The 24,236-nt window shown below is 39.0% G+C and overlaps 1 protein-coding gene across 3 annotated transcripts; it reads left to right on the top strand.

Moving 5' to 3' along the window:
- Positions 1–1,529: 1,529 nt before the first annotated feature.
- lmbr1l (limb development membrane protein 1-like) lies at positions 1,530–23,788 on the top strand. 3 transcript variants are annotated; one of them, XR_010802666.1, is made up of 18 exons: positions 1,530–1,939; positions 13,099–13,183; positions 14,568–14,601; positions 14,727–14,866; positions 16,377–16,480; positions 16,583–16,706; positions 17,170–17,238; positions 17,425–17,489; positions 17,726–17,798; positions 17,890–17,973; positions 18,067–18,143; positions 18,237–18,314; positions 18,595–18,668; positions 19,645–19,735; positions 19,846–19,912; positions 20,303–20,464; positions 21,224–21,544; positions 23,478–23,788. XR_010802666.1 is itself a non-coding variant. In XM_066671737.1 (17 exons), the coding sequence occupies exons 1-17, from the start codon at positions 1,877–1,879 to the stop codon at positions 21,307–21,309; spliced, it is 1,476 nt and encodes a 491-aa protein (XP_066527834.1). In that variant the 5' UTR covers positions 1,530–1,876; the 3' UTR covers positions 21,310–23,424. The 3 variants fall into 3 exon arrangements, 2 of the variants coding, with proteins under 2 accessions (XP_066527834.1, XP_066527835.1); XM_066671737.1 differs by lacking the exon at positions 23,478–23,788 and having other exon boundaries at positions 21,224–23,424; XM_066671738.1 differs by lacking the exons at positions 1,530–1,939; positions 13,099–13,183; positions 23,478–23,788 and adding an exon at positions 14,423–14,466 and having other exon boundaries at positions 21,224–23,424.
- The last annotated feature ends 448 nt before the right edge of the window (positions 23,789–24,236 follow it).

Genomic DNA, 24,236 nt, shown 5'->3' with positions numbered 1-24,236 from the left:
TTGTATAAACTACTGTTTAGCTAGAGGATGGAACAAGATTGAAATGTGAAGTATTTAATGAACTATTACCAACCTATGGAGGAGAAATTGAGCAATGTTCATGCTTTTCAACGTTTGGGGGTCTCTTCATTTTCTTAAAACCTCTAAAATGAACAGAGACAGAGAGATAAACAAAGTCTAGTATACGTGATTGAGACACTAAGTGAGGCATTGGGGCTTTGTATATTAATTAGATCAGTTTTTAGTAAATTGTGAGGAGATGAATGTGATGAAGCTGGGAAATAATATTCTTGAGTCTAACCTTAGAAAGACCAAGACCACCATTTGCTAGTTCTCCAGTCTGTTTACGCTTAAAACTACTCTAATATGTTTATGAAGCCCAAATATCAGCAAAAGAGTTAAAAACATCCATCCATTATCTGTAACTGCTTATCCAATTTTTTTAGGGTCACGGGGGGTCCAGAGCCTACCTGGAATCATTGGGCGCAAGGCGGGAATACACCCTGGAGGGGGCGCCAGTCCTTCACAGGGCAACACAGACACACTCACACCTACGGACACTTTCGAGTCACCAATTCACCTGCAACGTGTGTTTTTGGACTGTGGGAGGAAACCGGAGCACCCGGAGGAAACCCACGCGGACACGGGGAGAACACACCAACTCCTCACAGACAGTCACCCGGAGCGGGAATCGAACCAACAACCTCCAGGCCCCTGGAGCTGTGTCACTGCGACACTACCTGCTGCACCACCGTGCCGCCCAGTTAAAAACATAGATAAATTAAATAATTTCTCAGTCCAGTATTCTAGGCTTTATACCCCTCTCTCTGCTCATGACTAAATTTTAACAACTTGAGTTACAAATGAGTTTTACAAAAACTTACACACAAGTTAAACTTCAGCCACTTAATAATTGTTCCCCTCCTACATACAATTCTAAGTTAAAAGAAGCAGAACATCTGAACATAAACAAACCAGAGATTCCCCAGAATTGTATACATCCCCTATGGTGCAGCTATTTAAAATACTTAAACAAAAGAACCCAAACTGTGGTTTGTATTGACTCAGAAAAACAGGAGGTGCTGGAATGTTCTACTAAGTAGGCAGCGTTCTGATTGGTTAGTGACTGGGCAGCTTGTTCAACGGCTAGTCAGCTCTGTCATCCAGGGAGTGTAATATTTTCATTTTCACCTCAATATTTTAAGCATATCTGAATATTGTAGGGTGGGGTGTTCCACCCATAATATGACTACAGCCTTGATTGATTGATTAATAAATAAATTAATTAATTATTTCATTGAATTAGCTTATGTTACCATTTACACAGGCTTAACCACTTGAAATTTGCCATGGATATTTATTTGAATACTATCAACACTTACTACGTTATCAACAAAAGTAGCCGTTATATCAGAATCTATTTTGCATTGTACACACCCACACTTTTTTTCAAATCGTTTAGCCCCGCCTCTTGCTCCACCCCCAACCAATTTTAACCCTCCCCCATAGACAGTGTGTGTGTGGAGCGAAAAATCAACATGTTTGTAGGATGTTAGTGGCTGCCGGACTTGGTTTCTCTGGACAGGCGTCCATTAGTTTGTTTAAGAGTGTGGGTAATATTTAGGAGTTATGTTTGAGCTGTTACCTGGGAGGTTTAAAGCTAACGGGCTGCAGGGTTCCTGGGTTATAGTAGTAGCAAGGGCAGCAGTAGAAGTAGCTGAAGAGCTAACGGCAGAGTTGTGAGGGAAGACTTTCTCTCGTGGATCAAACACCACAACTCTGCTGTTTTGTACGGTTGTTTTGGTCTTTGGGTGAATGTAACAGGTCGTTAAATTCACTGGCGGTGTTTCAAGCCTCAAAGCGATGATTTTAAAGGATGGAAACAGACGACGTGTCGCTTAGAGAGCAGGTTTTCCACGACCGAGTCCGAGAGATCCTCGTAAGTTGGCCAATTCAAAAGCTGCTGTTTACTCTCATATCATGTATATAATGCTCTGAATGTGTGCTGAAAGGATGCCTGTTTGTTGTTTATCCCAAGCTGATAGTGTAACTTGTAACCCAGTTCAATGAGAATGGCTTGTTACTTCTAAGAAATAATGTCTTCAGTTGAAGTAAAAAGGCAAAAAAGGGGAAAAAAAGAAGTACAACCCAATGCTGAGGACTGTGTTTCCTGTAGAACTACAGTGGAACTTAAAGGGACTTATTACTATAGCATCTCACATCATAAAACATTTTCCCAAATCTTTTTTGGTGCTATTTAGTCTAAAATAAAATGAACAACAAAAAAAAAGCCACAACAAAACGTCCCTTAACCGATTTTATTTAAAGCTGAAGAACTGCAATGGACCCAAGAAGTAATGGGACACACATCGGGAGGAAAAGTGCCATTTGTGAAGACTCCATTTACACATCCCCCAAACTGACACTTGAGTAGGCAAGATAAAACAGGCTTAAAGGTATTGATTACCAGCCATCTGGTAATCAATGCAGTTGTATAGATTATTGATTTCACTGTCAATGTGAGAAAATGACCTAAATTACAGTTGTGATTCTGAGAACTGTAGGTTTTCAGAATGTTAATAACAAAGACATCAGTTTTAAGATTTGTTTAATGTTATTTTCAAAACTGCATGCCATCCAATCACAGAATACCTGGATACTCTTGACCTAATTTGTGTATATTCCATTCTAAGCTATAGGACAACCTAAGGCCCTTGGAACTTCAATATCTGGGCATTGCAAATTCGGCAGCATGTTTGGCACCTGCTAATGTTTTATTATACGTGCCATCGCAAGCAATCTAACCTGAACTTCAGACTTCAGGAACATTACAACGAGGCAGAGATGCTGACCTTTATACCTGCAGAGTTTGATTGTCACACGCAGCAACTTTCAGCACACAGTGGACTTCAGGTGTGAATTAACATGTGCTTTAAATGAGCAGGAAGACATATTTACCACCATTTGTTTGCCAGCCGCATTTATAAAAAAAACTCAATTTTTTTTCTATGAAGTGTAACTCATGTGGTATGAAGAATTAAATAGTTTTATGCATTTTTGGATGAACCAGTTTATGCTCCACGCAGTGGGTCACACAAATGAGGCATCCATGTTTTACTAATGAGAATTTCATTCTCGTTTTGAAATTATAGTAGAAATGATCTTGAGTTATCAAAGCAGTACAGTGTCATCAATATTAGCTATTAGCTCTTGTTAAAAGGGATAGGTGTCTGATGAGCTCTTTAGATTCACGTGCTAGATCCAGGACCAGCTGTCAGAGCTAAACCATAATCTGTTCGGTGTGGTTATGTAAAGCTGAATGAAGCTGTTTGTTTTGCTAGCCCCCTGAGTGTGCAATAACATGACTCAGTAATCCCCTACCTAATAACAGGGCGGTTAAATGTGAAGAATGTGCCATTTAAGACCATTAGCATACAGACTCTGCTCTAAGATAAAGTTGACAGTGGTAAAACACTACACTCTGTCATTTGTAATTAGCTCAGTCATACACAGAGTGCCCACTGTGCTCTCTCTAGCAGTTTCAGGTGGTGCAAAGGGTTTGTAAAATACAAATACACAGATTTGACAGCTTGTTTTCCAGCTCTTAAAGTCATGGATGCATTTGCAGTACAGTCTCAAATATGTTGCTGGAGACACATGCAAAAGGATTATTCACAAAAATAGTTACACTGTTTCACCTGTCAGGACTGGCTATAAGTAAGAAAAACGCAAGGTGATGAAAACCTTGATGCAGCTGCAACGTGCTCTGACAGAATGGCGCTTATGTTATCGCTGGGTGATATGAGCGCAAATCAATATCACAGTTAATTGAACATTTTACAACGATTATGATTAATGAACGATTATTTTGTTTTTGTTGTAATCATAGTTCACTGATGGGACATGAACTGTAAATATGCTTCAGTATTAAAGCTGGGATTTTTTTTTTTTTTTTTTACTAATGTTCTTCTCTTTTTTTTGAGCCCTGATCATATTTGGTGTGTGATTGTCCTAACCACAGACGCTGTGTGTTTCTTTGGTATGAGCTGGTCAAATTGCTCGGTCGACCTCCGCGCTTAGGTTCTCCTCTATGTTGCTTCCATGTGGCAGAATAATGTGACAGTGCATGAATACACAGTGGGACATAAAAGAATAAAAAAAACAGTTAAAAAATGATGATAATCGATGTAGACAAGGTTATGTCAGTTAAAAGTTCTGAATGTCGATTTTAAATTAATTTTCAATTAATATTTGATTAATTACCTCACATGTGAAAGTTGGGTACAGTGAATGCCTGCCCTACCACTGTGCTGGCCAAGAAAGTGTCACTACTCAGCATCCTGAGGTTATGGGTTCAATCTCCACCTCAGGTCATCCTATTTGAGTTGTTCTCCCAGTGTCTGTGTGGGTTTCCTCTGGTAATCTGGTTTCATCACACAGTCCAAAAATACATGTTGGTATGTGGATTTGCTGTGCGAAGGTGTCCATGGGTATTGACTGTCCCATATTGTATCGTTCAGAGTAATATCGTCATAATTTTTAAAAAGACACAAATGTATAGTGATATTCGGACTTGTGTATATAATGATGCCATGCAGTTACCCTAAATGTGGCATATGTTTTTCACCTGAGTCAAAAGTCACATGATCAGAAGCAGCTGGATGAGGATGAGGAATATCATAAATGCTGTTAGAAATGTTCAACAGCCAATGAGCTTTAACGCAAGAAGATAAACTACACTCACTAGACTCAGCACAGCAACTATTGTGTTTTTTTTTTTGTTTTGTTTTTTACTGTGAAGCTTTAAGATTACTTTTTGTATAATTGTTTTTTTGTATGCACACACTAAATTATCTGCAATATAGTTGTGTGGTAGATGCTGCATAATTTATTTTATAAAAAAAAAAAAAAAAAAAAAAAACATTTTCCAGTGATTAAAGCACTATCACACCCAGTAAATAAACAGTCCTCAAAAAACAAGAGGAACAAGCTCCCAGCAATATTACAAACAAATATTCCATATTTAATACTGGAGCATATTTACAGCACAAGACTCATCAGTGAACTACGAGGGTCAAAAATACAAAAACAAAATAATCGTTCATTAATCAAAATTGTGGTAAAAAATGTACTATCGTGATACTGATTTGTGCTCATATCGCCCTGCACTGCATAAACTGAGTCAGTCCTACCCCTTGATATCAGGCCCCCTGTATCTAGGCTAGATGACCATCGAGACTACACTGCCTGCTTTAGATCATGTGTTATCAGCCTAAACCTGACCACATTTTAAAATGTTTTCAATTTCATAGGATAGCTGGAAAAGTGAGTATCACTTCAGCTGGCTTAATAGAGCCATGGTCATTCAGGCCAAAATACTGTTGGCCCAGACATGTCTAAATTATGGAGATTTAGGCCTTCTGTCCAGACTCCTAATCAATCCACTTACTGCACTTATAAACAGCTGAAGCAATACATATACAGCTGATTCTTTTGTAGTCAAGGCTAGTTGAAATATCCCATATGCTGTTCCAGGTAGCTTTAGTAGCGTAAGCAAAAGAGTCTCTTTGATCAACTGTGTATGGAAAGATCTCCGAGATGTACTTTCCACAGTTCATAGGGACACATGGTACTTCACTCTGAATAGTGTGCTGTGCACAACTTGTTCCATTTAGTTTAGTGAAGGCACAGGTCAAAAATGGATTGTTCTCTGTATATCTCTCTATATAACAATAATATATTAGTTGTTATTGTGATAAGCTTTTTCAAAATAGGCTTTTCTCAGTATATATTGGATACGATCAACTATAATTTCACAAAGAGAGCAGAGATGGGCTTAGTTATTTGGATTTAGGGCTGTGAGGAATGTGAAACCTCAAATTAAATCGATTATATTTATCATTTTTAATATTATCATTTTAACAGTGTCACTATGGTGGATAAATACCTGTTTTGCTAATTTTGTGGTGTTCAAATATATTGTGGTGTTAGTTTATTTTGACATATTCAGTCTTTAAAAGCCAAAGATGTGTTGTGATTAATTTGGTGAGAAATATTAGTGATATTCCATAGTTTAGCTTGCCACTGAAAAAATTTCAGAATGAAATCCTAGACACTAGCCTGTTCCCGTCAGGTCAAACTACTGGCACTACCTTTGTCCCGAGCTTGTGTTTGTGAAAAGTTAATCTAGTCCAACACGTGTTCATTCAGCAGCGTGGCTCTTTCTCAATGTGCCAGTCCACCATTGTAATCCCATTCTGACCACACTAGGCAACAGCAAGCTTCAAATATATTAGACTTCGAGCCAAGTTTGGTTTTCCATTGAAAGTTTGTGTGAATGTATAAGCTTAGAGCTACACGTGAGATGCCTTTTCAGTTAATTTGTTTACCCAGTGTTGCTGTTTGATGGCAAGTACTCTGAATAGTTTAGTACTTGTACACCTTGCTTTGTCATCCACGTGTTTGTTTTGTTTTTTTTTGTTTTTTTTTATTAAACTTTTTCAGCATTTCAAAATAATAAATGCCCCTTAAATGCTGTGACCATTTTGTAATGAACATTATTAAAATCCCAAAAATGAGTACAATACACTTTTTAAGATTATGTTGGAAGTGATAGTTTTTTTTATCCCCTTTTCTTGTATCATTGGTGAAACCTTGATCATCACTGGACACCAATACCAAAATATACAACGTATTACTAAGCTTTTAAAAAATCTACTCTTCATTAAAGTATTACACGTAAAGGCTAAGCACCACTTAATGGACCTCCATGAATATTTCACATTATTGTAGTTACTGACATATATAAGTATGAATTAAAATGAAAATAGCAGCTTAATTTGCTTTAAAACTGACAATTTTATTAAATTGACGGAAAAACCCGAGCTCGCTACGGAAATTCTTGAACGCAGCCGTGACGTCACTGGTTGACAACAGCTGAACAAAGCCGCGGTAAAACACCGTTATGACTGACTGTTATGACAGTATCTAGCTAAATAACAAACATTATTCATGACAATAGCCTAGCAATAAGCTAAACTCAAATTTAGAGGTACCGTTATTCTTGTAAATGTGATCGAAGTCGAACTGGAATTCATCCGACACTATAAACCTCCGTAATGCAGCTACGTAGCCGAGTATAATATGAGCCATCAAGTTTAGCTAGTCAAGCTAACACCAACTAAAACAGGCGAAGTAAGTGTCCTTACCCTGTTTACCTCCATGTTACAGAGGCTCTTGAACACCTTTCGTTGGTGTCCTTACATGCCCATATTGTTGGAAAAGCGCCAGTGAAATGAGCTTCAGATAACAGAGTGAGCGGATGGTCCTTTCCAAAGTGCCCGTTTAAATTTGACAAATTTAGTCCATTTTCTGGATATTTTGGGATCTTTGGGCCATTTGTGCACTAATGTCCCACTGTACATTGAATGATTGCAGCCAAAAACAACACACTTTTTTGTCATTTTGCATTAAATTAAGTGCAACTTCTAGAGTTGTTGTCCACCATCTACGTCACAGGCAAGACGCCTATTAGAGTTTCCCAACACTGTTGGGGGGGGGGGGGGGGGGGCAACAGCCTTTTAAACCTTATTCCTTGAATTAGTAAGAAATAATCAATAAACACAAGTTAGGAACTCAAATTCCACTGTATTTATTTGTTTGACACTTTTATATAGCTGGTGCTTAGCCTTTAAGATGGGTTGAAGATGAACTTAAAAGCGGTTACTATGGCTGTACATTTTGCTGTCTCTGTGGTGATACCTGGGTACATGGTGGGTACATGGTGGGTACATGTTGTGTATGTTTAGTTCTAACAGAACATATCACATAAAAGTACCTTATTAATATTAATTATAGGTTTTAAAACACAGTTTTACAATAAAAGATTACAAATAAACACCTCCCCTTCTGGAAAGAAGAGTATGTATTATAGGATTAGGGAATAAACTGGAATTCAACACTACCTTTTAAAGGGGCATTAACACTTGTACCTTTTTATTGAAAAGTAATATACCTAAACCCTACTTTTTTATTCAGAGAGTGTACTTAAACTCTGTTAAATCCATAGGCAACACTGCATACAGTGTGTGTGTGTGTGTGTGTATATGCATTTAAGACAGATTTGCTACAATGGATATTTTTCTCTCATCTTACAAAATATCCTTCATTTCTGATTGTAATAATTACTAAGAAATTGTTAAACAATACCTCTCAAATTATTTCATTATTACCACTATTCCACATAAGTTCCCAGAAGACTAATATAGCCCCTGTTTGGAGAATAAATAAAATGGCTGTGTTTGCTTTGAAGACATCATGACCCCTGGTTTTCAAGTGTAAACAAAGTCAGATTCAACTGACACACAATTGACTGACTTGTTTTTAGTATCCGCGGTGAAATTATGTAAAAGATATAGGATATGCTTTTATTTTTTCTACAATGTATGAGTTTGTTTATTTCTTCCTACAGTACATTTCACCTTTGTTTTGTACATCAGACGCTGGCTGATTTTTCAGTTTCTAGGTTTTCTTGTCTGTCAAGCTGTCTAGACTGCGATTTAGTACAGCCAGATGGCTCTGAGGTGGCAAGCAATTGTTATGCAGCAAAGCCATTTGGTCAGAGAAGCCTACAATTTGGGTCAGCAATTGTAGACGGCCCCTCCTCCTAATGGAGGGATTTTTGTTTTTCCGAATTAAGTTTTAATTCTTCCTTAGAGTGTACAGTATGAACTGCTGCTCCTTTTCAAGACTTTTGTCATGGTGACAAGGATAAATGGATGGATGAAGACCGTTGTGGTCACTTCAAACAGCACCTGTTTTAGGATGATACAAAAGTGTCTGCATTAATGATAGCTCCTTGTGTTTTGAACTAAACAGTCATTTTTGTATGCGTTCTCATACAAAACCTAAAGATATTGCAGTGACCCGCTCTGTTCTGCTGACGTTTGTACTTTGGTGTTGAAATTCCACTCTCCTTCCGTTTTGCTCTCTTCCTCTGTTCCCTGGAAGTGTGAGGTTTCACCTCACTTCTCTTGTAGGTGTGATAAGTTTCTGATGGAAGGTTCCATGAACTAGAGTGCCTTGTAGGCCTGTCACAGTAGCCGTGTTTGTGGTCGATACGTTGTCCCAGTAATAAATGTCGTAAGCATTATTAAGCATCATATTATATAATTCTTAATATTATTAAACATTATATAACAATAATGTAATTCCACCTCTTAAAAATCATTAATGGCTGTTTAGCCAAAATCTAGTTAAGAAATAATTTCATACAACGTTATGGTTTGAGGTAATGTTCCTATGTTGTACATATATTGTAGTGTGTACTTTACGTGGCAATCATGTAAGAGGCCTGTCATTAAAAGAATAGTTTAAGTTCTAAGATTTGCTTCTTTGGAATCATGAGACTAATGTAGCTATCATGTTATAAAAGGAAATAACGTTTTTCAACAGATTGAGTGACCAAAACCTTGAGTCTCATGCCTTAAGCGATGCCTAGTGGTTAAGTAATCTTTAACTCAATGATCCACCTAATTATCAATTTACAACATAAAATGGCTTCTGTTAAAAATATGTTCAATTCTTTAAGCACTTGTTTGAATCATGTTTGTGTTTTTTATTATTATTTTGTATTGAAAGTGTTAAAAATTGCAAATGGATGGCACTGCAGGTTGTTCCTCTTCTGTCGTCAACCCGGATGAATGTGCTGAATGTGTTGAAACATGCTGAATTGGGTTGAGAACAATGGCAGGATTTGTAGCATCGATTTGCTGTTAATATGGTGTTGACAAATATTACACAGATGAACCCTAACATTTTAACAAGCTCATTGCCCACTGTCCATTCATTTTCCTTCACTGTTCATACAGTAGCACTTTATAGTTCTACAATTACAGACTGTAGTCTTTCTGTTGCTCTGCATACTTTGTACTCCCTTTTACTCTGTTCTGAAAAAGTGGTCATAATGTTATGGTTGATCAGTGTATACATACAGAAAGCCTGAATCTCTAAATGGGGGTATTTCACCCGTGTTGATATGGTTTCATTCAGTAATGTGTTAGAAAACAAAGGATTAAAGGTTAAAGGCAGACAGACAAGCAGATATTGGGCCTGGCTGCATTAGTGTCATCTCTTGTAGGTGGTCTATTGTCAAAGATATCAGTTCACTCACTCACTAATCCTGGTCATCCACTTTCATCTGGTTTTGCAGTCCTTTGGGATTTGAGCCCTAATCTTCTGCTTCCATCTGTCACTGTTTCTGCCCCTCATTTCTTCATCTACTCAGAAAAATTAGAATGAGGCAAGGATTTGGGCAGATCTGAAGCTACTGATCTCGGGGAGCTTCAAATCCTGATAACTGAGTCCTCAAGTCTACTTAGGCTCACTGAAATGGTTGTCCTTCGTGTACTATTATACAGATGATTATATGATTATTAGTTCACAAGTGTCACAGTTCTTAACGGGCTCAGCTATGGGTGATGATGATTTTTTTTTTTTTTTGTAAATAAGCATTCAAAAGTGCTGGTCAGTTTGAAACCATACCAGTGTCCCACAATCCATGTTGTTATTTTGATCTTGTGGATGCACATGGAATAATCAATGATTCAGCTGTAGCAGCTGCTGATTATTCAACCATGAAATAACCTGTCTAAATTAATGGTCTATTCTACTGTCACACAGTATGATTTTTAATTAATTAATGAATTTTTTAACATATAGTTTAAGGCTATGAACTGTTAAAAATTATGCATAGCACAATAGAAATCTGAGGATAATGATGTGTGCGGGAGGAATGTTTAGCTATGTTAAGTATTTATTTCCGTCTGTAAATGAAATAAAAAATTAGCTTGAAGTCTGTTAATTAAAATACATCTTCCTTTCACAATCATCAAATATTAGTTGGAGAAAAAATTATTTTATTTTTGCAATTTTATTTCCAGTTTTTGTTCATTCTGTATTAATAAAGTACTCACTTTAGAAATTTAATGTACAGGAGCTTTTAATGTAGAAATGGAAACCCGTGTAAGGAACTGGTGAACAAGATGCTAATTTCAGGCTCGCACATTGCACAGTGGGTAACTGCAGCAGCATTTAAGTGGAACATTACAGTCCGCACACCCAGTTCCTCAGACACCACACATCAGTGAGTGAAGCAGTAATTTACCTGACGAAGGGTGTTAGAGAAGAGAAAGTGTTATTTTCCAGTGTGCCATCACCCCGCATCAGTGTGACCCAGAAGAGCGCTCCTAGGAGTATAATCATGAGTTCAGAGTCCTTTCTGCGCTTTTTTTTTTTTTTTCTCCATAGCAAAGTTAGTTCAGTTTTGATTCTTGTCTTGTCTCTCAGTGTATTTTGTCGGTGGAGGAACGTGAGAATTGTTGTGTTGTTCTGAATGTTTGGGTGTGGAATCCGCCATCTTGCCCAGAGGAAGCATTGTGGGCGGTGCCGGTCTCATTGGGGAGGGCAAAACAAAAATGGAGATTGCTCAGTTTTTGAAAGGGCACCTGTTGTCCCGGTGTGAAATCAAGGCCTTGAGAACAGCACAACGGAGCAGTTTGTAGCTTCTTTTTCTCTCTATGTTGCCTTAACTACACTATATTTTTACTTTGTAATGAGTCGTTTGATGCTATATAGAAGGATAAAATCTCGGATAGTGCACTTTTAACCCACTCTGTTCCTATTTGTTGAAATATGGACATATGACTGCAAAAGCTAAAAGTTTTAAAAAACATTTGTGTTCATGTTAGAAAATTATAGTGAGGTGGTTTGCAATAATTGTAACAGGTCTAAAACGAAAGTGTGAAACATGAAGTATGGTACATGCGTCACTGTATAGTGCAGCTGTAGGTTGGTTACACAATGCAATTTATTTCTATCTCTTATGGCCCCCCAGGTTTAACCCCATTGCCCTGGGTATTTATGTCATGTATTCTGTAGTTGTCTGTGTGTCCCATCTCCTGTCGCTGTCCTCTTAGTCCATTACACGCATCTACATTTGCTGATCTGCACAGTGTATTTTCATAGCCACTCAATACCCCATCTACGCAAGACAGATAAGCTGCCCTTATGTCACAAGGCTCTATGGCCAACAGCTGTAAATGAGCCCAGCATTGTACAGGCCAGATAAGCCTAAGTGTGTGTGGGTGTGTGGGAGGTTACATTCTGCTCTGGATGGTACTGGAGCACTCTTCCAAAACTCTGTCTGATAACAGACACAGACAGGTTAACTCCCAAGTGTGAATGTTCAGTTCTACAGCCTCACACATTTTGACTTGTGAAATTCACCTGCCATGTTATCAGAAATATCTAATGTCTAATCAATGAATTATATAATTGACACATTTTGTTTCATTATTAAGTTTACATAACCATTACTTAAAAATAAAGGGTTCTTTGAATGATACCATAGAAGAACCACTTTTGATTCCATAAAGAACTATAACATTTGTAAAGATACTTTACATTAAGTGAAGCTTCTTTTAAACTCTTAAAACATTCTTCACACTGTCACATCTGTTTAACAAACATGGTGTCTTTATGGAACCAAAAGGGGTTTTTCTATGGCATCGCTCAAAGAACCCATTGCAGCACCTTTATTTTTAAGAGTGTAGTATCGCTGTTATACAGCTCCAGGGTTCTGAGGTTGTGGGTTCAAACCACTTGGCTCGCCGTTTGTGAGTAGTTTGGTCTGCTCTCTCCGTGTCTGCATGGGTGTCCCCTGAGAGCTCTGAATTGCTGCCACAGTCCAAAAACCCAAACTTGTAGGTGGATTGGTTATTCAAAACTCTCAATTATTGTGAATGTGTAAGTGTAAGGCGCTCTGTGATGGACTGCCATCTTGTCAAAGGCGTGTTCCTGCGTTGAACACAATGATTCCAGGTAGGCTCCAGATCTACCTCGACCCTGAATAGGATGAAGCAGTTAAAGATTAATGAATGAATGGAATATTATCAAGCATTTCATGCTGATTTTCAGTTCTCATTCTTCTTCCTCTCACAAAGTCAGATAATGTATTTTTGTGATGAGAGAATGTTCTAGCTGCTTTATTCTTGGTTTAAATATAAACTGTGTTGACTGTTCCTCTTTCATTGCTTACAGATTTGCGTGCAACTCTTTGTCTGCCTGTACATCCTGTCCTACCTCATCCTCACTCACTTTAAGAAAAATGCAGAGTTTGTCACAGGTATGTACAACTGTCAACAAATTTAATTCTTTGTAGTGCTGCTTAGTTTTATCACAGTTTTTAAATTTATATTTTTCTCAGATTATATATGTTTACAATATGCATCAGACATGTGCACCTGCTAAAATACTGCATATGTTTAACAGGTAAAATTATTGTAACATTTTACAGAGGCTGTAAACTTCATTTGCACCTTGTACTTTACCACAAACCTTTCCCTGGCTCTTGTGTTTAAAAGAGAGATAGAAGCTTCTGGCTTTTGAGCAGCGACACTAAAATGACATGCAGGATCTGTGTCCCCGATGGCAGAGAAACTGCGTTACGCAATGGTCCTGTCAACAGGGGGGGGGGGTGTGTGTGAAGAATGTTCCTGGGAGATAAACAGTCTTCTTTACCTAGCAGTGCCTAAGGCCTTGCTACATTCAGCCTCCCCTTGGGGCTTTTTTTATCTAGACACAAAGACCTCTATGTTCTCTCTTTCATTAACTGCATAACTGAACAGGCTTATTCCCCCACCCCACCTATTCTCAGTATGTCTTTTTTAGATGTCGGCGTGTCTCAGATTGTATGCAGACATTTTTGTGTGAAACTTTTTTTTTTCCCCTCAGTGTAGAGTCTAAGATTAGTGTCCAGTTTGATTTTATGCAGCTCCGAAGCTGGTCACGAACATGCGTCAGTGCTCTAGAATTTTGTCCATATTGGAACCAGCTGTAGAAGCTGGGAAAATGTTTAAGAGTTTTTGGGCTTGCTGTGGATTGGCTGTAGGCATTCCAAGTTTTTTAGTGGCTTTTTTGGCAGGATATGTGCAAAAACCTGCTTTGCTTTTAGGATATTGTTATTCACTGCGTGAGTTCTCATGTGTTTTCTGCCTCGCAGCTCATTTGAATTGCGCAAGTTCTGTTTTTCTAAACTTGTGAGGGAGGTACTTCTGATTTTCTGCTGGAGGGGCCATGTTGTCATTTATAACTTATTGCATATACAGTTCAGTCTCGGTTTGGAGCTGTTTGTTCTCATATCCTCATTCTTTATTTTAAAGTCACTTGTTTTTCTTTAGATGTCATTCTTACATTGATTTGTTTGCCATGTAACGTAGGCCTGTCACAAATCTATAATGGCTGAATATTAATTGCACGTAAACCACACTTAAACAATTTAATTTTCTCGTTTTGGTCTCGTATGTAGCTTTTAAAGCACAAGTAAAGCGACTTAATTGGTGATTTCTAGGGGTTGATAGCTCCCAAGTGATGAAAGTAAACCTGCAACTCAAATAAGCACTTGTTAAGGTAGAGACTTTTTAGAGACCTGTTGAGTTAGATACTGTTTGCATGTAGATGCGTCTAGTGACAACTTGACCTCTTACCACTGTTTTTTTCCTTCTCTTTAGATGATATTGAAGATGCCACAGTCAACAGAATTGCGTAAGTAATGAGATTAATGCACATTTTCCTCTGGTAATCTGTTTGTTGTGAGTTTTCATATCAGGGCTGGTTTGGCCTTCGACCCTCCACGTGGCATCAAATGGCTCTCTGTGTGTGTTATCCAGGCTGTGGTTGTGTACGTTTACACTCTCAGTGGCAGTGTGTGCAGTGCTTCTCCTGCCAATCTCCATCCTGTCCAATGAAGTCCTGCTCACATTCCCACAGAGTTACTACATGCAGTGGCTCAATGGTTCTCTCATCCATGGTATGTGCAACGCACACAAAAACACCAAGCTTTAAAGTATTCCCTATCTGCATTTACACCAGTTAGCCATAACTGATTTGTGTGGTGGATAATACTCATCGCTGCGGTGACACTGACGTGGTCGTGGTGTGTTAGTGTGTTAGTGCGTGTTGCACTGGTATGAGTGGATCAGGCACAGCAGTGCTGATGGAGTTTTTAAAAAGTGTCCACTCACTATCCACTCTGTTAGACACAGCTGCCTCATTGGTCCACATTGTAGATGTAAAGTCAGAGACGGTAGCTCATCTTGTGCAGCACAGTTTGAGTTGGTCGTGCTCTATTCCTTCATCAGTTGACACAGGATGCTGTCGGCTGGATATTTTTGATTGGTGACACTGAGGCCTTTAAAGACTTGAGCAGCACTGCTGTGTCTGGTCCGCATCGTAACACACACTAACACACCACCACCATGTCAGTGTCCCTGCAGCACTGAGAATGATCCACAACCCAGACCATACCTCACTGGTGGGGGTCCTGACCTTTCGAATAACAGATTGGTAGGAGGCTAACAATTTATGCAGACAATAGATGGACTATAATCTGTAATTATAAAACTGCAAAGTGTTCATGTATGGTCAGTGGAGCTGTGAGAATGGACAGTGAGTATAGAAAAACAGAGGTGGTCATAATGTTATGGTTGATCTGTGTATGTATGCCACTGGGAATAGGAAATGAACAAATAGGATGTAAATATACAAACCACAAAGATTTGCAATTTAATTTTTAGCGGTCTGGAGCAGACATGGGGCATTAATTGATTACTACATTTATAATACAACTATTCCTAATAATAATAATAAATAATGTTTTAAGAAATAAAAATGAGTTATGCATTATAATCGTGCAGAATGCATTCTAATCATTGCTAGTTCATCAATATTTTTCAAAATGCTCATCAAGTTTTAATTGGTTGCATAAGCTTTAACAACTTGGATTTCTGTTTGAAATGAGGCCAAGAGTGAACTCGTATCAAATGAACCTGACCATAACTGGCTTTAGCACACTTTAGCAGTGGTTCTCATAACCATGGCTGTCATATGAGGAGGTCAGACTGTGTGTGTCAAGTGGTACCTCCATTACCCCACTGAGGTTCAGAGAACACTGTCTCAGCACACATGCTGGACAAAAGCAACATTTCTGGCAGCGTTTTTAAGGCAACCTGAGGTGGTTCATAAGTCCACAAGGCTGTAGGACACTTCTTGTTGTGGTAACTTTATAATGGATAATGACCAAACTTAATTTTTATATAATGCTTTATGTAATGAGTTTACGTAACATAAACTACAAAGACACAGCTTTAATATCTGTTTAGCTGGATGGCAGAACACATTAAAGGAGTTGTGCTGGAGTTGCAAAACAACTAAGCTTTGCCCTCTCGTGGTAACTTCGGGAACTACAACACAAGTCCTAAAAGTGTATAGGCTAATGTTGCTGTACTGGTTTTGTTTATGTGTTGTCTTTCTTCATTCAGGCTTATGGAACTTGGTCTTCCTCTTCTCCAACCTCTCCCTGGTCTTCCTCATGCCTTTTGCCTATTTCTTTACCGAATCAGAAGGCTTTACAGGGTCCAAAAAGGTAAACATTTATATGTTTTTCAAGCCTTGTAACTCCTTTACTGTGAATGGTCATTCACTGTCTGTGTCTATAAGCTCATATTTCTTTGTGTTATTGCTGCAGGGTGTCATGGCCCGAGTCTATGAGACCGCAGTGATGCTGCTGCTTCTTACTTTGCTGGTACTCGGGATTGTGTGGGTGGCATCAGCTCTCCTTCATGACAACACAGCCCGTGAGAGTCTCTATGGTGTGTATGAAACTTATAAATATGCCTTTAGAAGCCAGAAGAAGGCAATTACATTCTTACCTTTCAATGCTCAGGGTTGCTTTCACACTATAGTTATATATAACATGTAATATATACATTTTTTTATAATTGCAGTAAACAATTCATAGGGTAAATCATATATTTAAACAAAATAAAACCAAAAACTGTTAGGCCCTTAACAGTAACTTTCCTAGAAATAGTTAAGCAGGCACTGACACAGCTTATTATTTGTTTGTATGTATTTTAGGGATCTTTAACTAATATATGCCTACTTACAAACAAAAGGATGTCTAGCTGTAAAGTTTTCCAGATGTATTTTGGCCAAACCTGTATGTCAGATGTTCAATTAAAATTTAAAGTACATGTAAATTCTCTTCACTTCTTTGTAGTTTCTGTTTATTTGCTGTTAATCTCACACTCTTTTTCCTGTTTTCCTTTGCAGACTTGTGGGAGTACTACCTGCCCTATCTCTACTCCTGCATCTCTCTGTTCGGAGTCCTGCTGCTGCTGTGTGAGTACATCTCTGATATGTGAATGTCTTCCAAGGATCCCTTTTTTGAAAACATGGAGAACATTAGCTGTGGTTCATTTGGTTTATGTGGTTCATTCGGTTCATGTTGTAGTTGTGGTTCATGTAATTGTGGAAGTGTGAAATCATAGTGTTACATCATTTCCTTTCCTTTTTCTGATTCAACAGTGTGTACGCCCTTTGGAATGTCCCGCATGTTCAGCATCACTGGGAGCTTATTGGTTAAACCACGGGTAAGTATGTGAAATGTACTAAATGTGTTTCAAAACATGTTGGGCATATTGTGAGCTACTTTATTCTTCCAGAAAGTGTTGTAAATAAAGACCTCTTGACATTTGAGCTACTGTTATGCACATGCTGTACATTCCATATTATGGAAATTAGTTTCTTGGGCATCATTGTGTGTACAACATTATTTTTAAACTACTGAAAGTGAATTGACCAAGCTGACTTTGTTGCGTATGTCCAGCTTTTGGAGAATGTTGAGGAGACGATGAACTGTGCCATGTTTGAGGAGGCCTCTCTCTCCAGGAAGCTCAACAGTGAGTGTTGTATGGGCAAATTTACTTACATATACACATATGTATATCTCCCTTATGAGAGATTCATGTTTATCTTGTATCTCTCTCTCAGGTAGCCCCTCCTGCTGGCTGAACCTGAACCTGGAGGCGATGAAGAGGCAGTTTGTGAGTGTTCAGGCTAAACGCATGGCTCTAGGTGAGAATTTTGTCCTCCCAAGTTCAGCTGTATTTTTAAACCATCAAAACCAACCGTCCCTCACACTCTTACTTCACCCTCTGTCTTCAACAGAGACGAGGAGGAAGGCGTCACCCTGGCAGCGTAACCTGGGCTACCCACTGGTCATGCTGCTGCTGTTGGCTTTAACTGTAAGAGGAGTCTGTGTTGATCATTCATATATAGATATTCTTTGCTCTTTCACTGTTCAGCTGTGATGATTGGATCTTGATGCTGCTGCCTAGGTGGTGTGCGTGCTGATGGTGTGTTTCCATGTGCTGGAGCTGCTCTTTGACGAGTCTGCGATGCCCAGAGGAATGGAGGTGAGAATTCAGGGGGAAAAAAATATTGTAATCGTTAGCATAACATAAATCTTTAAGGGGAATTCCACCAATTCCGCCTTATATTTAGGGAGTTTTGGTTGTAGGAAATGCATCGTCCTGTTGCTGTGAACAATTCTGACTCCAGTTTGGTAACAGTAGTGTAAACATTAAGATGAAATTGGAAAATTCCAGCTCTACAGTTTGCTGTCACTGACTGAGAATATATTTGATTTTAGATTAGGGTGACCTCAAAGATTAACCCTTTTCCCCCCCTTCGTAGGACCCTCATCTGGGATTGGCTTCCTTCTCTATGCTTGGCTCTCTTGGAGCTGCAGTACAGGTGATCCTCATCCTGTATCCTTCTCACTTCACTTATGGTCGTGTGCAGCAGACCATATCTTTAATGTTTCCTAAGACTAAGGGCATTTAATAATGTAATTTACAATGCCCTTAGTCCTCATGTTCCTGAGATATTTGCACTGATCAGCGATCTTACCTGAAGGCACAAGTCTAGTGTGAAAGAAAATGTCAGTGATCGAGATTCAGATACTGTTATTATCAGACTTTAGCCCTATTCGGACAGGGTTACTTTTAACTGTGGGTATAGTTATTATTATTATTATGGTATTATTATTAGTCATTTTTCCAGAGTGTGCTCCCATTTGAGGAAAGCTTCCTGAGGCTTTGGCCTACTGTAAAGAGCACAGCCGTGGTCTAATGGTTAAAGGACCAGACATGGTACCGGAAACTTGTGTACATAGTATGTGTCAAGAATGTGAATAATCATTAATAACTGTGTGAAGGTTTCTTAAAGTTTTTTGCTATTTCTTTGTCTCTAATCTATTTTGAAGGACTAGGGGGAAAAGGTAGTAGAGGGATGCATATCTTTGGTTAGTAGGCTGTTCTCAGAACAGTACTTACAGTTTAAAAACTTTAGTAGCCCTGCTGTGTCTGATCCACACTGTGAGGGCAATGTGTAAATCGTAATCACCAGGTAAAGCTAATTCAGTCCCAATAGCGCTTTAAAAATTGAGTATTTATAGACATAGTCATGATGTATTTGGATATCTGTGAAGAAATGGGTTAAATACATTAATGGCAAGTGTCTGTTAGAAGTGTTTAAAGCTGTGGGGCCGTGGAACTGAATTCTCATTTATTACGGAAGTTCTTCAAAACTTGCTTCTTTTAAATTCATAAAAAAGGGAAAAGTAACGCATATCCCGAGTTAGATTGTAGTAAGACCTTTTTAAGGATATGTATGCCTCATGTTTTACAAACAAAATATATTTGTATCTGAATGTGTTGAAGTCCTTAATATGAGCTGTGCCAGGTATTTGATGGTGTCTTCAGTGGTGGGTTTCTACAGTTCACCTCTGTTCAGCAGCCTGCTGCCTCACGCTCAAGACACCACTCTCACACAGGTACAGATTTCACACACTCTCACTTCAACATTATAGAAACAGTCACACATTTAATTTTCACATGCACATTCTCACACTGGATCTCTGTCCGTGTGTGTGTGTCTCTGTAGATAATAGGGAACTGTGTCTCTCTCCTGGTGCTCAGCTCGGCTCTGCCTGTGTTCTCTCGCACTCTGGGTAAGCTTCTGTAAAAACACTGACCTTCGTATCTGGTAAATAAAAGTGAAATATGATGAAGAATTAAAAAGTGCATTCTGTCATTGGAACTGTGTTTGTGTTTCACTTTTGTCCACAAGAGGGCATTCTGTGTTGCAAATTTTATCATGACTTACCAAAAAAAAAATCTTTTTCCTCTAAAACAATAGCATTTATAGGAAAAGGAACGTTTTTTTTTTTAAAGAAGGACCATTCTGGCCACTTCAATAAGTCTAATCATCATGAACTTTTGAAAAACCTTAAAGACATCTGTGCATTTTTCACTTCATCTATAATGGAGATTTGGTTTCCAACAGTTCAAGTGAATATGTTTTTCACAATGTTTTGTTTTTGTGCTGTGGTTGTGTTTAGGAATCACAAGGTTTGACCTCCTGGGTGATTTTGGACGCTATAACTGGCTGGGGAATTTTCACATAGTGTTCCTCTATAACATACTCTTTGCTGGTCTCACCTCCGCCTGCCTCATCAACACAGTCACCTGGGCTGTCCAGAGGGAGCTCATCCGTGCCTTTGGTCAGTTTAAAACCTGTATTTTTAGCACACGTCTGCATGCAGTTGTGTAGCTTGTTTTAAATACATAGATGTTTAAAAAAAGCAAAGTGCCCATATAGATGAACATCAGATTGACGTGAGTGCCCTCAGAGGGATTATGGCTTTGTGCTGTTCTGACAGCTGTGTGAAAAGGGGTGTGTTGCTCTGGTGTGTTGCCAGTGCTTTGGGTGAGGTGTTCCCAGAGCAGGCCATGTTTCCCTATGGGCTGGTCTCTTTCCTCAGATAGAAAGAGCACAATTCTCTCAGGAAAGAGAAGGGGACAGAAGGGGAGTAGGGTCCCTCTGGGGCCTGAAGACTTAGCAGTTGGGCCCCTTCTGCAGCACACACACACACCCTCCGCCCTACACAAACAGCGCTGCACAACACACAGGCATACACCGGCCCTGCTCAGATGGTATCGGTTCCTTGGTTCTTTCCATATATTTCCCTGACGGATTTCTGTTGTTTGATTGATTGGGGATTTTTTTTCCCACCTTTTCCTGTCAGTGTCAGTTATATAAAGAATAAATTACCAAAAAATGACAAAAGAGCAGGAGAATTACAATTTTGAATTACAGTAATACATTGCACAAAAGCACCTTAAACATATTTTGTACACCTAATGTGTTTGTGTTTTTTTTTTTTTTTTTTTTTTTTTTTTTCTTCTACACTAAGGTTCTAATGTTTTCCAGGTCTAAGAATGCACTTTAACATTTCTCCCTCACATTCTGCTCTCTATAGGTCTCCATCGCCTGCCTTTCACCGTGACCCGACCTGCCATCCCCTTCAGGCTTTTACTGGCAAGTGGCCTGTCAAAAATCCAGTGAAGGCTGTTGACCTTTTTAAAGTACGTTTTATTGGCTGTTGAAGCCGTCTTTGTGTCTGGTGGAAGCTCTCCGTGTCTGCATCCTATTGGACCAGAGTCTGTGTTCAGTCCATCAGTTCAATGCGTGAGATCACCAAAAGACTGGTGGAGGATCAAAGCTGCTTGCAGTGTGGTGGAGGTCCATGGAGCGTCTTCTGAAATGACCAGCACAGCTAAGGAACTGAAGTTGTAGTTTGGTATGTGAACACTACATGTAGTACTCTTGGGATCCACAAATGTGTGGGTAAATTTATTATTATTATTTTTTAATGGGATTGAGGCTTTCTTCACTTCCCCTTAAGGTCATGTGCTCGCTCACTCTGAACCAACGCCTTAATGAAAAATGCACAGTGGCTTCAGAGGTGGGAGTCTGACGCACATCAATCCACTAAAGCTATTTCAGAGAATGACATAATAAAACCTGACAGAGTTTCCTTTTTCCTGTCAGTGGATTTAGGGTTGAATTCTGTGCTGATGTTTTCCCCTCATGCACCACTATTTTTAGCCTTCATCCACCAAAGGCCCATTGCTCTTTCTCAATGGGTCCTAACTGCTTTTGTGGAGGAAAATGGTCGCCCTGTCTGATGAGGGAGAAAAGCTACAGGATGCTGTCTACACTAAGAGACAATCAGATGGGACAAACTGGTCAAATCGGTCCTCGAAGTGAAATACTAGACCCAAGAGTCATGTTTGCCAATTATGGCTGAAAATGAGCCTTGATGAGACATGAGGTTTGTTGAGAGATAAATGTGCTTTTTATTATTTTGTTTTTTAACAGTCTTGGACCAAGTTAACTGTGAATATACTTATTTTTATATGTTTACTATGTTGGTAATGTGAGAATGAACCAAGTGCAATATTATACCGTATAGCAGTGGTTCTCAGTCCTGGTCTTGGCGAGCCACTGCCCTGCATGTTGTAGTTTTCCCCTCATTCCATCACACCCACTTCATTTTCAGAAGGGGTTGTTAATTAGCTTGTTGGTTGCATCGGGTGTCTTGGAAGCAGAGGAATCTGTAAAATGTTCAGGGCAGGGGCCCACCAGGACTGAGAACCAATGCTGTACAGAGTGTTGGATGAATATATACAATGATGGTTTCTAGTTCACCGAAGAGCAGTGTTCATAAAGCTACATGACACCTGCAAAAGCCTTTCACAACACATGACACTTATGTGTTTATAATTAATGGGAAATGCCATCAAAATGGGTGAAAGCAGCATGCATCAATGTATGTCTAGATTTATGTCGGCTGTCATGAAAGGATAAAGTAGGTGTCATGTAGCGCCACGAATGCTGCCCTTCAGTAAAGTGTCGCCAAATGACGTAACACACAGACCCCTTCTAAATACATCCAGGTTATTCTTTATAGTATGCGACATTGAATCAGTTTTACAGACAATGCATGACAAGTTTAATTACTAGACACTGTATAACAATCGGTGACACCACTTTCTCGCCACTTGATTTATCGAATGTGTCTGTTTATTACTTTGTCTTTTTTAAAATATTTATATCCGTTCACTTTTTCACTTTGTTTGCTGTATCAGCATGTTTTAAACAGATGTCCTCTGTGAAGTGGCCAGAAGGGGACAGTGTCAGTGTATTCCAGGCCCCTTACTAAGACCTTTTGCTTCTTGTGGTTCTGTTATGTTAATGAATTTGTTCTTGTTCTCCACCTAAGGCATTGCTTCTGTACTAAGAACAAATAGGGGACGTGTTTTCCACACTTGGCATTTGTATTGCATGTTTTTGGTGTGGTTGGTAGTGCAAAGGTTTAAATGCCTTTTTTTTTTTTTTTTTTAAGTTGTATTAATTGGGGATTACAAGTTGTGGAAATTGTGAGATGTGTCTTTATCCAAATATGTGAATGATCCTTTAAAAGAAAGGCAAAAAAAAAAAAAATTGAAGGAGTGTATGTATGCAGTAACAAGGGTGGGAGCCTTATAATAAAGTAAGGCATTTCGATTTTTTAAAGGTCTTGATAATGTTGGTAAAACCCAAAAACACATTGTTTACATTCTCTGTTTAATGTACTTTGTAATGACGTGAGAGAGAATTGAGATGAAAAAGAACAATAAATGCATTTCCATCTGCTTTTCTAAACACTGCCTCTTTTGTGCTGTGCGTAGGACGACTGTTGCAGTGATGTGAAGGGCTTTAAAAGGCAACAATCGAAGCAATTAGTACATCTTCCCAGAAATGTTCCGTAGAGGCCAGTTCCTGTCGTCTGCGCTGATTGTGTCCTCGTTTTGTTTGCTGACGGTGGGCTTATGTTTCCATACAGCTGCCCCTCCACCCTGAGTGAAGCAGCTTTAATCAGGGTTGTTATTTTGCCCCTGGTCTGTCAGCAGGCCTCAAGAAAGGACGCCAACACTCACCCGGCCTCAGTTTCCCCTACATGGATGCGCCTAGAAGATAAAAACCCCATACATAACCATCATCTTCATCATCAATTAACCCAGCCCCAGACAGTCTCCGTGACCCCCCCCCTCACACACACACACACACACACACACACCCCTCCATCCTCCATTTTCTTTAGCTAGTGTACATTTCCTTCTTTAATTTAATTTCCTCTGAACAGAAAGAAGTCCCTCTGATGGTTTTGTGTTTTCCTTCGTTAGATCTGTTAGTTGAGTTTAGCTTTGACTTTGCACTTGTTTTCTGCCTGATTTCCTTTGTACAGAGACAGACCACTACAAAGTGACCCAGAATATCACACAGACTCTCAGCCATGGGTTTATGGCATCCTTTTTTTGTTGTCACTGCTTAAATAAATAAGCACATATGAATTATCTCCATGATATATCTTAACGCTCCTTTAACAGACTGCTAAATTACTGGGGGCTCAAAGGGCATCATATATGAATGTGTTAAATGTTGAGCTG

The sequence above is a fragment of the Hoplias malabaricus genome, chromosome 5, assembly GCF_029633855.1.
Source record: "Hoplias malabaricus isolate fHopMal1 chromosome 5, fHopMal1.hap1, whole genome shotgun sequence".
In the NCBI taxonomy this organism is placed as follows: Eukaryota; Metazoa; Chordata; class Actinopteri; order Characiformes; family Erythrinidae; genus Hoplias; species Hoplias malabaricus.
This window is presented reverse-complemented; position numbering and strand designations above follow the sequence as displayed.

What these genes read in the sequence shown, in the direction of transcription:
- lmbr1l (XM_066671737.1), top strand. Translation starts at nt 1,877, where the DNA reads ATGGAAACAGACGACGTGTCGCTTAGAGAGCAGGTTTTCCACGACCGA. An exon ending in AAATGCAGAGTTTGTCACAG is followed by an intron (nt 13,184 to 14,567) that starts GTATGTACAACT and finishes CCTTCTCTTTAG; the next exon opens with ATGATATTGAAGATGCCACA. An exon ending in TGTGTTCTCTCGCACTCTGG is followed by an intron (nt 19,913 to 20,302) that starts GTAAGCTTCTGT and finishes GGTTGTGTTTAG; the next exon opens with GAATCACAAGGTTTGACCTC.